The sequence below is a fragment of the Sciurus vulgaris genome (assembly GCF_902686455.1).
Source record: "Sciurus vulgaris genome assembly, chromosome: 8".
NCBI classification, from domain to species: Eukaryota; Metazoa; Chordata; class Mammalia; order Rodentia; family Sciuridae; genus Sciurus; species Sciurus vulgaris.
Window position 1 is genome coordinate 88661503 of NC_136468.1, and position 15741 is coordinate 88677243.

A 15741-nucleotide genomic window follows, 5' to 3' on the forward strand; every position below is an offset into this window, starting at 1 on the left:
TACTTCCTTATCTCTGCTCAAATGCCACCTTATCAAAAAGAACTTCTCTTACCACCCTAACAAATACCACTGGAACTGCCTATCCATGCCCTTTATCCTGCTTTATTATTATTATTATTATTATTATTTGATCTTTATTATCACCTGACATGTAAACATTTACTTACTGTTTATTAGAGAATACACACACACACACACACACACACACACACACACACACACACCAGAATTTGTGGTCCACAGGAGCAGGAGCTCTGTCTTGTTCATCACTGTTTCCCTAGCACTTATAATACTGCCTGGAATTTTTTATCACCAGGAAAATAATGGAAGTAGTAGTACTTTTGGTTTCTAGGTCTATCACCTGGAATGTTTCTTGGGGCTGAGATGGGAAAAGTGGGGACTGTGCTCCATAATGGGGCATGCGTGTTACACTTAAGGTAAGCTGAATTCTTACAGCACCATGACATGGAAAACATTCAAACCAATGACAACCAAGGATTCGGGCAGAGCTGCAGGAGGCTGGCCCACTGCAGGCCAACTCTAAGATGTCTCCTTCTACCTCCCTTCCTTTTCCTTCTTACCTTCCTTTCCCCATTAGACTATAAAGCCAGTTTTTGCTTTTTTTTTTTTTTTTTTTTTTAAGAAACAAAAACTCCAAGAAGATATTATCAGCATAGAAATTTATTTGAATTCAAAATAATATGGTTATATTTAGAATAATGTAATAATTATCTAAAGCAAATATCATCATTGGCTCTGAAAACAGTCTAAAGATATCATTCTGTGAAGTCCAAAAATATGTGGTAAGAATGTATACAGAAGCAAAAAAATATAGAAATAAATCTGCTGAGTACTAGGAGTTGTAACAAGAGGGGTACACTGAGATACTGTAACAGAGTCTAAATTATAAAACATGCAGCAACAAGTCCTCTTGCTTTATCAACTCCCTGGAGAATAAACCAGTAACCTCAGGAATGCAAGAATACCAGCACTTGGTTAACAGGACAAACTTCCTGAGGGACATAGGTAGTAATTCGCTATACTTCCTTTCTCTAACTCCTTTCCTCACTTCGATTTCTTTTCTTTCCTTTAAGATGGGTTTCATCCTATTAACAAAACATTTGGCAATATTTTATTTTTTTGCAAAGTAAATTTCCCATTCAAAGTATTCAACAATTTAGTAGAAGATACTCTAGGATCAAACTTTTTAAAAAGATTAATTCAGTTAGTTAGCAGAGACCATCAGTGGCTGACAGAAAAAAATTTTTTTTTCCTGATAATATGTTTGCTAAGTAGACAAAAAGAATAAGCAGTTAAAAATGGGTGGTAAATCCTAAGGATTACTTAACACAGACAATCAAAAGAGACAGATGACCTTTGATTAAACCCATTTACTTGTGGAGTGAGCTAGGAGGTGGTGGCTCCAAGATAGTTTGGTTCCCAACAATGTCCATGGCCAAAGGGCATATTCAGAAGTTCTCTTCCTCTCGTAGAAACTGGAAAACAGCTGAGAAGTCTTTTGTGGAATAGCCCTTTGCACACATAATCCTGTAGATCTGATGAGCCAGACTGCCTAGAAGGATTGGGCTCTTTGTGCTGGTAGCAGAATCTTGTGCCAACCCCAGATCCTAAATCGAACAAGGGCAGGAGGAAATACATTAAGACTGGTGGTAAAGGCTGACTCTTAACTGTGGTCCTAATGTTTTGGTTTCAGAGAAGGAAAAACAGAGTCTAAAAATAATGATTCTTACTAACATTAAATTTCCTACATACATAGGCACACATATATATCCACACACATACATATAATATACACACACATATATATTTTCTTTTCTTTTTCCCCCTCATTTGGTAAGTTGGAATTGAGCCCAGGGCTTTGCATATACTGAGCAAGTGCTCTACCACTTAGCAATACCCCTAGTCCGTATATATTTTTACAAGCGCTTTCACAGAGTTGCGAAACTGCTTAAAACAGAAACCTTGATTTCTGAGTGTCTCCTTCATTACCCCATCGTCTACAAGACCTGTTTATTTTTGGATAGGAGTTACTATACAAGTAGGATTACATAAGGAAATGATTTTAAAATCTGTGGAAGTCTGTAAGATTGCCATAAAATTTAAAAAAATCTAACAAGAAGGGAAATAAAACAGAAAAATAGGAAACACAGTTTCAAATATTACTTCCTCCAATAAATATTGAAAGTATACTGACAATGTACAAGAAGCTGGGATTCAATGATAAACACGACATCCACAGCCCACCCAAATTCAGTCTACTGAGGAAGAAAGACAATTAAATAAGCATTTATATGATTTGGAGAAGTACCCACCATGGGAGGCGGGGAGGTACAGTGTGGGTGCTGGGTCAAGTCTTCCAGAGGAAGAGATGGCTGAGCAGAGATCTGAAGGATGAGTGGCATAAGCCAGGTAAAAGCATGGGGGGGTCAGGGAGGTGAGGGTAAGGAAGAATGTTTGGCAGTGGGAACAGCAAACAGGAAGGTCTGACAGGTGAGAGAACGCAGAGGTGGAAATGAGTTCAGTATGGCTGAAGCAAAGAGAGGGGAGTGACAAAGTAAAAATGAGTCTGCTGAGGCATGCAGTCCAAATCACCAAGGGCCTTGTAAGAAAAGTTGTGGGGATGGACTTTAATCTGTAAGTTATCAGAAACTCTTAAAGGAACTTTATGGGAAAAGTGACACAATCAGGTTTACACATTTGAGAAGGTCTCATTTTTGCTATGGTGTAAAAAATGAATTGGAGAAGATGAGGTCAAAAAGCAAGGAGACCAGCTAAGGACACCTGTGTTATAGCTAAATGAGTTCCAGCCAGGCTGGGGTTGTGGCTCAGTGGTAGAGCACTTGCCTACCATGCATGAGGCCCTGGGTTTGATCCTCAGTACCACATAAAAATAAAATAAAGGTATTGTGTCCATATACAGCTAAAACAAAATATTTTTTTTTAAAAAAATGAGCTGCAGCCAAGATATGGCTAGAAGAAGAAAAGGGAAGTAGATAAATTCAAGGCATATTCAAGAAGTTCAATGGACAAATGCCACAAGACATGAGGAAGAGTAAGCCAAGTGTGATATCCAGGTGTGCCTGTTATTATTTTTGTAATCAGAAAGAAAAAAATATCAATTGGTGGGTAATAAGCTTTATACAGAAATCTCAAAGTCTGCTAGTCTAAAAAGTATTTTCTACAGTTAAGATCACAAATGAACGGAGGCCCCAAAACTTGCTTTGCAAATGACCTAATTAATTTACACAAAAATCCAAATATACTCTTAAAGCAGGAAGATATATTTAGAAATCATGGGAAAGATTCCCTGGCACTGTGTACGTGCAGTGTTAACTATTAGGAAAGTCACTGCTCCCACTCTAGGGAGTTGGTAAATTAGCATGAATTTATGATGAAGAACAAAATTGTACCAGCTCATGTTATAAACAAACCTAAGGACAAAAGAAAAATCCTTGCCCAGTCTTCTAAAAGCTCAGGAATAAAATGAACAAGATAAGGAATTTTAAAATCTAAATTTTTACTCATTTCTATTGAGAAAATGAACCACTACTATAGTAATTTTGCATTCTAGGAGAGACATATTTTGTTAAAAGAAGGAAGAGAAATCAGACCACTAAGTATCCCCTGACACCCCCCTTGGTTAGCCTCTGCATTTACCATACCTTAGCCATGAGTGTTGTTCCAAATCCACCCTGATAGTTATTAGCCGAAGGAACTCCATCCATCACCCCTGGTACAGGATTATAAGTGTCACTTGACCAACACCGTCCTGAACTCATATTTAGGATTTTAGCCAATAGTTTTGGGTCAAGTCCTAACCTGTCAAAGGTCAAAGAAAAAACTGTTACATGTCAAAATGCACAAGTCATGCATGACTTATTTACACATGAGGATGCTCCATCTTCTCTCTCCATTTATTATGTCTTTTAAAAATCAAAGCAGATTGATATGAGAGTGAAGAATTTAATCTTGAATTACAGGATGTTAAAAGCCACTGATTGAACAGGATCATTTCTGAGCCAGGACATTTCACATTTTCACATTTAGAGAAAACCTGCACTACTCTACTATTGAGAGGAAATAATACATAACTGCAGAAAATGTTGTTGGTTTGTCACACTCAGGGGTTTTCTAGTTTTTTGAACATTACTGCTTTTATGTGTCACTTATGAACTTTAAACCAATATGAAAATCTAAATGCTACATTCTTTACACACAAATGATATATTTCAGAAATACTGACAGATAAATGATATAGCATGGGAATCCGTGTGGATGCATTTATTTATGTGTTTATTCCTTTTGTGAGAATAAATGCAAGAGATGGGCCATGAGTAGTAAAATGAGCTTTGGAGAAGTTATCATTATAAGGAAGACATTTCTTGCTGCAAACTTTTCCTTATTTATTAAATCTTCATTAAACAATCTTGCTTATGAAGCAAGTCTGCCCAGAGTTGTGACATATGCTATCTATTCAGAGACATGCATTATAGTTCTGGGTCAACTGCTGATAAGGTTACTGATCCTGATAAAACAAAGCTTGCCCAAGCGGAAACATCATTTGTTCTACCACTGGGCGGATGGCATGAGCGGCTGTTCAATGTGGACCCTAGAAAAAACAGCATCAAAATGTTATGTTACTTTGATTCTAGGGATCTTAACAGTTTGGGAAGCATAGTTTTGTCAAGTATTATTGAATAAAGTTTCAAATAAAACTTTTTACCCAGCAATTTATTGGTTTCTTTCATGCAGAGGGCTATTATAAAACAATTTTCATAAAAGCCTTCTGTGTTTTATTAAAACCAATCTCTTTTAGAAAATAAAGGATTGAAAAGAAACACTTAAGTGTGAAACTGCATTTTGGCATGCTTAAGTTCTTGCTTATTCTGTGTTTGAAATATGGTTTCTCATTTCAAAATCTGAATATTGTGAACAGTAAAACATTTTTCTGATGCTAGAGCAAGGGCTAGAGTCAACAGGATATATATGGGATGTATAACGTGGCTTTTAAGGGGTAGCAGTGGTTCATGGAATGCTGTGGCATGCCACGTATCTGAATTCATACAGAGGTCCATTAAAATGATGGGTTTTTATTAAGGAGTATAATAGATACAGAAGATTCCATCTAAATCAGCTACCGTACATTGTTCAATGGTAGACTACCAGAGAAAAACTCAACAGTTTCATTAATTCTTTTATAAAGATCAAAGTTTATTGAATATGTAATTTGCTATGGATGCTTTCTTTCCCCTTTTAAATAAAATTAGACTATCAGTATGATGTTGTGGCACTTGACTTAGGAAAAGGTAAAGCCAGTGTGCTTAGGGAATAACTGAAAGAAAAATCACAATTAACAACCACATAATTTGATGTAACTGCAAATCTATTCTCTAAGCGCAAATGTTCAAGATGTTATGTCTGATGTGTTCCATAAAGACAGGGTGTTTTTAAAGACTTCCCAAAACACTGCTTTTCCTACCCATTTGAAATATATTTTAGGGGCTTACTATCTTAGATTTTTCTTTAAGATGATTCATCATTTAAAGCAGCAAAGTAACATTCTTCTTTATAATCGGCCAGATTATACTTGGCAGTATCTCCTAAGAATCTTTACTGCTAAGGAAACTTACACTCTGTAACACCCACCAAAATGGTGAGTAAAGCTCATTATCCTAACTTTGTGAAACCCTCCATTTTATTTGAACATTCAAGGAAAAATACTGGCGCTGATTTGTGGAAACCTGTTTTGTTGAACAGAGTACTATTTAGAAGCATCCTGAGGGGCACACACATAAAAAAATCAGGTGGCAGTTGTTCCAAGCTCACTTTTCAAACCTGAAGCTTCTCCTGCTGTGCAGATTCCCTTCAGGAAATGGCTACTCCCTCCCTGCTTTTCCTCCCCTGCCCCCCACTCTGCAGCAAAGTGTATCATTAAAAAGAGCAAGTGAGAAGTGTTTTGCATTTCATCTTTCCGAGGATTCTTTCCCTGGCACATACATAACTGACAGTTAGAATTAGACATGATATTAAAATCAGTTACTGAAGTCCTCTGTCTTCCACTGTGCCCAAGGCTTGTAATGGTCTGAAACCAGCTAGAATACACAGTAATTGTCATTCAGAGAGTCTATCCTAGAACGTCATGCTTCACTGGAGAAGACTGAGTTTCCATTTGAAATCAACAAATTAATCCAAGACAGGTATCTGAAAGGGCAAGTTTAATAGGAAGCAGCTACTGGGCTCTCAACCATGATAAAATGTTATTGCTGTTTCCCTGTAAATTGGCTGGGAACATATGATACTTTCTGCATAAGAGCCCCATTGCTGTTCAGGAGATATACAGCTCAAGCCATCAAAAGGATGACAGTCTGTCAGTCCCCATAATAACTTGCCACTGGATGTGGTTCGAGAGTACGTGTGTGCATGCATGTGGCTTTACAATTGCTGGAATGTTCTCTGATATAAACAGAGAATGAATTCATTGCTCTGATTGCATATATAATGCAACTCAAACGTCATGGTGTCAAATCTACTCACCTCTAAAACACAAGAATGTTAAATGAACTTTTGGGAGAAATAAAAAATGATGCATAAACTGTAAAAACAAAAATTAAAGAGAATCCAAACCTTCTGCCTTCACTGTAATCAAGCTTTTAAGGATCAAAAAAGTTTGTTTTATTCTGTTTCTAAGCATTTTTACTATTTGGTTTTATGTAAGAACCACAACAACAATTTTTCACCGAACGGGGATGTTTGTATCACAGGAACAGATCTGGAAATGAAACATCTAAAACCATGTCAATTTTAATCAGTCATTCACTTATTCACCAAGGGTCATGTGCAGGAGATATGAATAGAGCCGAGGAGGCAATAAAGAAGTTAAGGGGAAGCTGTGCCTGCAGGTCAGGAGGGTGTGAGTTGAGACACATGCCCTGATAACTGTGACTGAGGTAGAAGTGCCATATCCTGTCCCCTCACTCCCCCACCTCTTCTCCTCATTCATTTAGTTGAGCCTTCATTGAGTGCCTGCTATCTGCCAGGAATGTTCTTAAGATACAGCCATGAGTAAACAGTCATTCCCTTTAATGGAGCTTACTTTCCAGATGGAAAGACAGGCAATAAATAAACAAAGAAACATATAATAACAGCTAGTGAGAGGTGTTAGGAAAAAATAAAACATTTTAAATGCCACCTCATCACAACCATGAGCTACCATGCACTGAGCACCAACATTGTGCCAGTAACTGTTTTAAAAGATTTACATAATTAACTCAATCTTCAGAACAACCCAGTAAATAGATACTATTGCCTCTAAATGAGAAGTCTGTAGTACAACTGAAATGCAGAACTAGAAGATACCCTCTAAACAGCTTGAGACTCACTGAGTGCCAGGTGGTTGGTGAATGGCCAATACGATGGCACTTTATCAGATTATTTAGTAATCTCTTCATATTTTTATTATAACTGTTTGTCATTTTTTCTATTTATTATACAAGGAGACTTCAGTCATCACATAAGAAAAAGATAACTACTAAGGGCAGTAAAATAAAATATTAAAATAAAATTACGCTGTGGTAAAGTTCTCATCTTGAACAATTTTCAATTGTTCATCAGAATTGCAACTATTTCAAGCTTCTTTTGGTAGAAGACAAGAGGGTTGCTGGAGGGGTCTGGGACCTTACTGGCAATGCAAATAACATATCACACTAGCAATATTGAAGAAGAAATTAATTCTCAGTGGAGCAAAATATAAACAAGACAACAAAACTCACATTAAAAATGCTGTTTCTAGGTGATGCATAAGAACAAGAAGGAGACTGTAATGCAAGCAGGAGACTCTCAGGGCCATAAAACTACTTCTGAGGCCTAACCAGGAACCCAATTAGAAAGTAGAAAGATCTAATAAAAAAGAATTTCAAACTATATTGTATACCAATATTTTTCACTCTTTACTTTTTTTACTACATTTTAAAAATTTCACTAACATCCATAAAGACTCACTGTAAAAGAACATAGAGGTCAATAAGAATTTTAAATGGTAAGATTTTATTCTTCTATTAAAAAAAGAAAGTGTTCCAGAAAAAACACTGACTTACAAGAATGAAATTAATCAGAAATGATCACTTCATAGGAATAGGTAACTCAATTTGTAAATGTTGACATTAATACACTAAAAAAAATTCACTTCAAAGTGAACAGAATATAAATGTGGCTGAACCACTTTGATGCTATACTACTTTGTGGGAATTTACTACTTGGGAATTTATGCTTGCTGATGCCAATTTTCTCTTTCACCTTGCAAAGCTCAATAAATCGTGGCCACTGTCTATACTCTATTAGAGAACAATCCTGTCATTTAAAACCATGTCTGTAAACCATGGAGAAAAGACAATAGCAGAAGCACTCACTTTTAGGGCTTTCAAACCACTGAGAATCTTTGTAAGATAGAGTGATAAAATCCTAATGTTATGAAAATAAGTAATTTATTAGTACTATCTGTAACACTAGAAACTTATAAATTATTTTAACAGTTAAATAAAATGAGTAAGTTTCTACCTTGTGTTCAGACTTTTAGTGTATATTTTGTGTGTGTGTGTGTGTGTGTGTGTGTGTATTGGAACATACATAGAGTTTTAGAAAAATTAAGTATTTTAAAGTTTCATATTTCTAAATACTATTTGTGATAATGGATCAATGTCAAAAGTCAGGGAAACTTTGTTTATTGCTTTTGCTCTTAAATTTCTCTATTTGGAACTATATTACTCTTCATTTTTTTCCTTGAAAACACACACTACAGTAACCAATGTGGTTTTCATTTCATTATATACATTTTATTTAATTGATTTTCCTACTTTTCTTTCTTTGCTGGTATTTGGAGGAGAACATCCACAAGCACTTTCCTATACAAAATAAAACTTCATTTCAGAAGGGCAACTGGTCATCTAATCAGAGTTCCAACAGGAAAATTATTTAAGGAATGCCAGAAGATGCACCACTGTGCCTAAGGAACACCCTGACCCAGTGATGCTGCAGGTACTGAATAAAGACTAAATGGCAAAGACAAGGGAGTACGGCACAGTATAGTAGAACATAGGTCTATCTAGGCTTTAGCTTTTTATGATATATCCACATATCTAGAAAAATGGAAATAAAATTATAAAGATGCATATGCCTACTAATCCCATTGTCAACACCAATTAATTTTATATGCAATTTGGGTTCCAGAAACTTACATTTTCCTCTTCTATGAAATTAAGTCTAAAGAATGGACATGAATACAAGTTACTAGTAACCAGTTTTTAAATTATGATAAGTGACCCACAGCCTACAACTGGCCACAATACAGACATAACACTCTGAAGGACTTCCTATATACTACTAGTTTATTTTTTTTTTTATTAAGGCTTTATAAAGATATGCCTTACCATCTTATAGACATTCAATTTTAAAATGTAAATGGTACAGGATATTGATAAACCAATTAGCTCTGATGCAAAGCAAATTCCTCTTTTATCTCAATTACAACATGACAACTTAATAGGTCAAGATAGTTTAACATCTGAGACAAGGGCAATTCAATAAAACAACAGCATCTTGATATGGTAATTAAGAGGAAATGTGAATCCATTACCATGTTTTAAAAAATATCTCAAGCACTTTGGCTCTTTCTATTGCTTGTATCAAAAGCTGTGATATGAACCACTACTCTGCTTTGTGATATATTTGGTTAGCAGTTTGGTAGATGTGAGAAAGAAAGCATCTGAATAAAGCACCTTGCTTATTAAGCATTTTCTAAAGTAAGAAATGTATATTTATTATATTCACAAAATATAAAATATTCAAAAATTAATTAGGTGATTAATCATATGTAGCATTCATAACCTGAAAGATTAAAGGCTAAAATTAAGACATTAACCTTAAGCATTCTAAAAGACGAGCATTTGCAGTAAAAACAGAATTCCTGAATCACTCTAAATAAAGTATGAATGACATTTATTTTAAAGATAGATCCTAATGCCAACTAACCAAACTACAGGCAAGTTAAATATGAAAGTTACACATATGAATTGTAGCTTTATGAATGCAACTGAACCACCAAGAACTCTTTTAGTGCAGATTTTGGGACTATATTTAAAATTGTTACATAAAACTAGTCACACAGTAGCATAAACTTGAATTCACTATACATTAAAGCCATGTTTCATACAGATTTTTCCTGACACTGCCAAAGAATGTTTAATTTTTATAGTAAAAGTGTTCCTTGCATTTAACATAATAGAAGAAATGGGACTTCCATATAAAAAAGGATAATATAACTTAAAATGCACAGTGCAATACATTTTATGGCTATGGCAAGAGTATTCATGCTCTCCAGGGTCCTATTGCTTGTCCAATAAGCAAAGTCTATTAAAGTTCAATAATGAAGTACTTTCAAAACGTCCCTGGATCAACTCATTTATCTCTCACAAACATCATTTTTTTTTAATACTGGAAAATCAAATAGGAAAGCCAATAAAAACTGTTAGTATATGAAAATGTACTACTCAACAAACCTGATTCCAAGATTCATAGCTTCAGCGGTTCCAATCATACTAATAGCTAACAGCATGTTGTTGCAGATCTTTGCAGCCTGAAAAAGAGTACATGTGAAATATCTCTATTTTCAAGTTAAAACTCACAGGACGTTTTTCTTTGCCTAAGTTCATAGGTTTCTTTCTAGAAGAAGTAGCTTTCAACTGTTGATTCTCTTGAATGGGGAAGATAATGAGGTGCAGCATGCCTCCGTAGCCCAAAGCCTACCCCACGTCAGATGTGGGGATCTCTTCCACTAGGTCATAAACCCACAGTAGTGACCCAGGACTTACTATGGGCTCAGCACTATAGGGAATATCCATCCATGTGGGCATGACTGCTCTATAACGGATGAAACTTAGACCTAACTGGGAATGGGACTAATATGCTACATGAAAGGCAACAAATGAACAAACAAAAACAATGAAATGGCAAAGTATATGGTAGAGGTTACAAGGCAGAGATAGTAGAAGTTCAGAGAAATAAGATCACCCAAGGCAAGAGCACATAAGAGGTGGAAATCATCTCTCAGAAGCCCAAAGGGGGATATAAATAGACAAGCAAGAAAAGGGAAGAGATTAGGATAAAAGGTAAATATATAAATAAAAGGGATTAAATGTATTAGAGCATTAGATGTTTCTGGATCAGTAAGAAAATTACTCACATGTATATATTTTAGGGAATGGTAAGAAATTTGATTGTTAAACCTGCCAAGAGTTGGATAGGAGTTATGAAAGCTAGGGTCCAGAGCTAAGATTTGATGTTAGGAAATAGGAATCTATTCATAAAGTTTCAGAACAGAGAAGTACACATCATGATACAAGCACCTTGTTAGTCTTGGTTTTGATTATTGTGTTGCACAGAGTGATACATTTGGCATCTAGAGACCTATTAGGCCCTCTGAGCAGTAAACTAGGTATGAGATAATGAAAGAAAGATTGGACCAGGTCACATGTGGAATGGACAAGATGGTCAGCAATCAGTCACAGAAGCAAAACTCCACGGAGCTTAGAGAATGACAAAGAAGAGTACAGAAACAATAAATGTATCTAAGATAATACAGAAGTCTTGAGTAAGAGAAACAGTACTGGTGACTAAGATCAAAGCATTAAAAAGGAAGAACCGAAGGACTGTGTGCATGTTAGGAGTGGGAAGGGTACAACTTGTTTGAATTCATAGTTCAGTGCTGTCAATTACCTCATATTTCTAAATGAAAATTATTTGTTTTTTTAAGAAAAAGATTAAAGGGCATAGGTTACTTCTACCCAACTGTAGTATTAATGGAGCTATAGCAAATAATTACAAAATTAGATGAAGGACAATAGTCATTCAGACAACACAAACACCTAAACAAAAGCAGTTTTATGGATGAGTTCAGGGAAGACATGCCAAGATCACAATGATGGAACTTTTGATATTTTCTTTTAAAAAGTAAATTGGTTGGCATCTGCTTACACCCACCAAGAATGATGGGAAACTCTATTCCAAATTAATTTAAGAAAATCTGAGCAAAGAATTAAACAGATTAAACAGAATGAAGAGAAATAAGAATGTGATCAGGAAAGAGAAAACAACAGCCAATTTTGCATCATTACGTCAAGGTCATTAATGTGACAATGTTACCTGCCCAGTTCCAACAGCTCCACAATACACCACATTGGAGCCCATGCAACCCAGCAACTCTTGGGCAGCAGCAAATTCTTCTTCGACTCCTCCTACCATAAATGTGAGGTTCCCAGACCGAGCAGCTCCCACACCTGAATCATTTGGGGGCAAAGAAATAGAAGCAAAAGGATATATTTCTTTAAATGTTCAAATAGTAAAAGGAAAGGAAATCCCAAAACCAAATGAAAATATCTGGCCTCCAAATTGTATATATGCCAGGCATGTCTGAGATACTCTATATCTCCATAGGAATATTTCAGTAATCAAGTATCATGCAGGTTAATCGAAAACCAAAAGGAACATACAGATTTAGTCGTATTCTCATTCTTGATTCATCTTAAATATTTTGGCACAATACACATGGGATTTTGAAAGATGAATTTTATCCTAATTCATCTATTATTCTCCTAAGAAATCTATTCCATGATAGAATGTATACAAAACATATTTGCCTGGGCCCTGACCAGCATAGCAGCAGCCAGGCAGCCAGAAGGATCTTATCCTAGTTTGGATTTACTCTCCAAATACTATCCACAGATGAGATCTACAAAAAGTGCACTTGCTCTTTGACCCATAAAGAAGAAGGCATTTCTAGTGGTAAGATTCTTTTTTTTTTTTTTTAAAGAGAAAGAAAGCTTGTTTACTTAGACTGATTATTCCTGTGTGTACTTTCCAGTATTATTTCTATTTTTCTTTCCCTTTCGCTTTTATTTTATTTTATTTTATTTTATTTTATTTTATTTTTGGTACCAGGGATGGAAACCTGGGGCACTCAACCACTGAACCACATCCCCAACCCATTTTTGTATTTTATTTAAGGACAGGGTCTTACTAAATTGCTGAGGTTGGCTTTGAACTCGCAATTCTCCTATCTCAGCCTCCAGAGCCACTGGGATTACAGGCATGCACCACCACACCCAGCCCTTCCTGCTGTTATTCATTCCTAGTAACATGAGCAGAAAAATTAACTTTAACTTTAGTTTAGCTACTTCTTAGTTGCTTTTAACAAAGGCTTAATGCATATTCATTGACTAAAATAACTGGAGAAACTTCTAACTTGGCACAGGAAACTTGGCATAGGCTTGTCTAAAAAGGGCACAGAAAGCCTCACTCATTTTATTAACAATAAAGTAAAAGCAAGAGTATTATTACTGTTTTAATATTGAGAGAAATCTTAATTCATAATTTTCAGGTTAGATTTTGTTCAAATATAGGAATGTAATTTAATAGGCACAGTGCCACACACCTATAATCCCAGCAACTAGGGAGGCTGAAGCAAATTCAAGGCCAGCCTCAAGAACTTAGCAAGCTCCTATCACAAAAATAAAATTTAAAAAGGGCTAGGGATGTAGCTCAGTGGTAGAAGTGCCCCTGCATTCAATCTCTTAATACTGGGGGGTGTAGGGGGGAGGTAAATGGAAAAACTAAAGTAAATGGTAAAAGGTAAATGGAAAATATCATAATTATTGGCTTTATAACTTATTTGACACATAGCTAGGAATAAAGAAACTGTATGGTATTAAGTATTAAACCTAGCCATTAGAATAAATATTTATAAGTAAAGGCCTGCTTTCCAATTTAATTTATTCAATAAAATAAAGCTTTTACACATTAAAAAAAAAAAAAAAAAAAAAAAGCCCAGAGTTCCAAAAAGGCCCAGAGTTCCTTATTTAATTTAAATGTGAATATTTTGCTATTGTCAACTTAAGTAGCTTTCTCTTTTGCAGTTCACACTATTTTTAACCAACTATTAAAAGCAAAAGAAGGTAGCATTGTTAGTTAATCAACCTTGGAGGAGAGAGTGCCCATGTTACAGAACCGGTAACACGTGCACATATAGTTAAATTACATTATTTCACGATATCTTCAAATACACTTTGGAATGGATTAAGTACAAAAATCCAATTATAAAAATGTTTTCAATAAGCTGATCCACATCATTTGAATATTTGATAATGCTGATGTTTAAGTGGCTGTCATTTTGCTTGTTTCTAACGTCCTTCACCAAGATGGTGAACCATTAATGTTTTACAACTATTTTGCTCAATTTATTTAGCCATTTTTATTCAAACCACATAACCACTCTTTCTCCTAATCCTGTTGATCTGACCTAGAGAAATTAAGTAGACAATTTAAGTCAAAGCTTACAAACAAATCCAGCACTATCCATCATAGGTCAACAGCTTTGTATCTAGATTACAGACTGCTAAATAGCTTCAGAGAGTCATTTATTAAAGGAAAATTAATGCTGACAATGGTTCTCAGCTGGTTAATCTTTTGACAGGTGCACTTTCTCACTTGTTCAAACACATATTTCAAAAAGAAGAAATAAGTTATTTAAACAAGAGCAGACCACAAAAGAAAGAATAATTTATCTTTTAATTCTCAAGTCTCCAGTAGTTCCACTTTTTTCCTCTCAAAAAGGTGTTGTAATTATTTCTGATTTTATCATAACCTATATCCTAATGCAAGGGTCTGACTAAACTGGGTAATTTTAAAGTTTGGGCATTTCTTAGGACCAAATCTTATATTTCCAAACATATAATTTTATCCATACAATACTATCAAGCCTAGTCCCATTGCAAAGGCAAAACAAGGATCTAAGTTATCCTAAAAGAAGCCTAACTGTTTTGGACTAAGGAAAGAATATCTAGGAAGCTGGAACTCAAAAAAGATGTAGACATTTTATGAATTTCAGAAGACATGGATTTTTATGTCTATCAGTAGTAAACAATAAATGTATTTTATTTTAAATGGTTATACCATTTTAATTCAAGTCTGTTTTCCAAAATAGGAAGACATGGATTGCACACTCAGCTGCTAGAATACTGAGAGAAGTATTTACAGGTCAAGGATACCTAATCCAAAAATGTAAACTCTGGAATGGTCCAAAATTTAAAACTTTTTGAGCACCAACATGACACCTCAAGTAGAAAACTCCATACCTGACCATATGTGACAGACTGCAGTCGAAATGCAGATGCACTAAAAATACTGTGTAAAATTACCTTCAGGCTATGTCTATAAGGGATATATGAAACAGAAATGAATTCCTTGTTTAGATTGGGCCCCAACCCAAGACATGCAATATATTACAAAATCTGAAAAAAATCCAAAATCTAAAACACTTCTGGGATACTCAACCTGTATTTTACTTATATATTTTAATAGCTGTATACACAAAACCAAAATATACTCTGTGCTAAATTTTACTATGGCATTTATCACACTTTATTAAAATCTTTCATATTCTCATCTGAGTCCTCCTATGAGGTCACCATTGGGGTCCTGTTCATGTCAACATCCCCATTATCAATCACAGTACATAGTATATTTAATAGATAACTAGAAAACAGAAGAATAAGCACAGTAGAAAAAGAGTAAAGGATATGGAGATATAATATCTGGGTTTGGGGATGTATCATTTGATGGATGTGTGATAATAAACAAGATTACTTAATTTTTTAGTCTCAGAGTATAAAATTG

The 15741-nt window shown here is 35.1% G+C and overlaps 1 protein-coding gene across 1 annotated transcript in view; it reads right to left on the reverse strand.

Annotated features, from left to right (window-relative positions):
* Positions 1-663: 663 nt before the first annotated feature.
* Positions 664-15741, reverse strand: part of HIBADH (3-hydroxyisobutyrate dehydrogenase) — a 105675-nt gene continuing 90597 nt past the window's right edge. Inside the window, exons 5-8 of the mRNA XM_079152572.1 lie at positions 12214-12347; positions 10572-10648; positions 3684-3840; positions 664-1628 (exon numbers count right to left, since the gene is read on the reverse strand). Of these exons, the coding sequence (XP_079008698.1) occupies positions 1470-1628; positions 3684-3840; positions 10572-10648; positions 12214-12347 (527 nt within the window). The 3' untranslated portion in view covers positions 664-1469. The remainder of the gene's footprint in view (positions 1629-3683; positions 3841-10571; positions 10649-12213; positions 12348-15741) is intronic.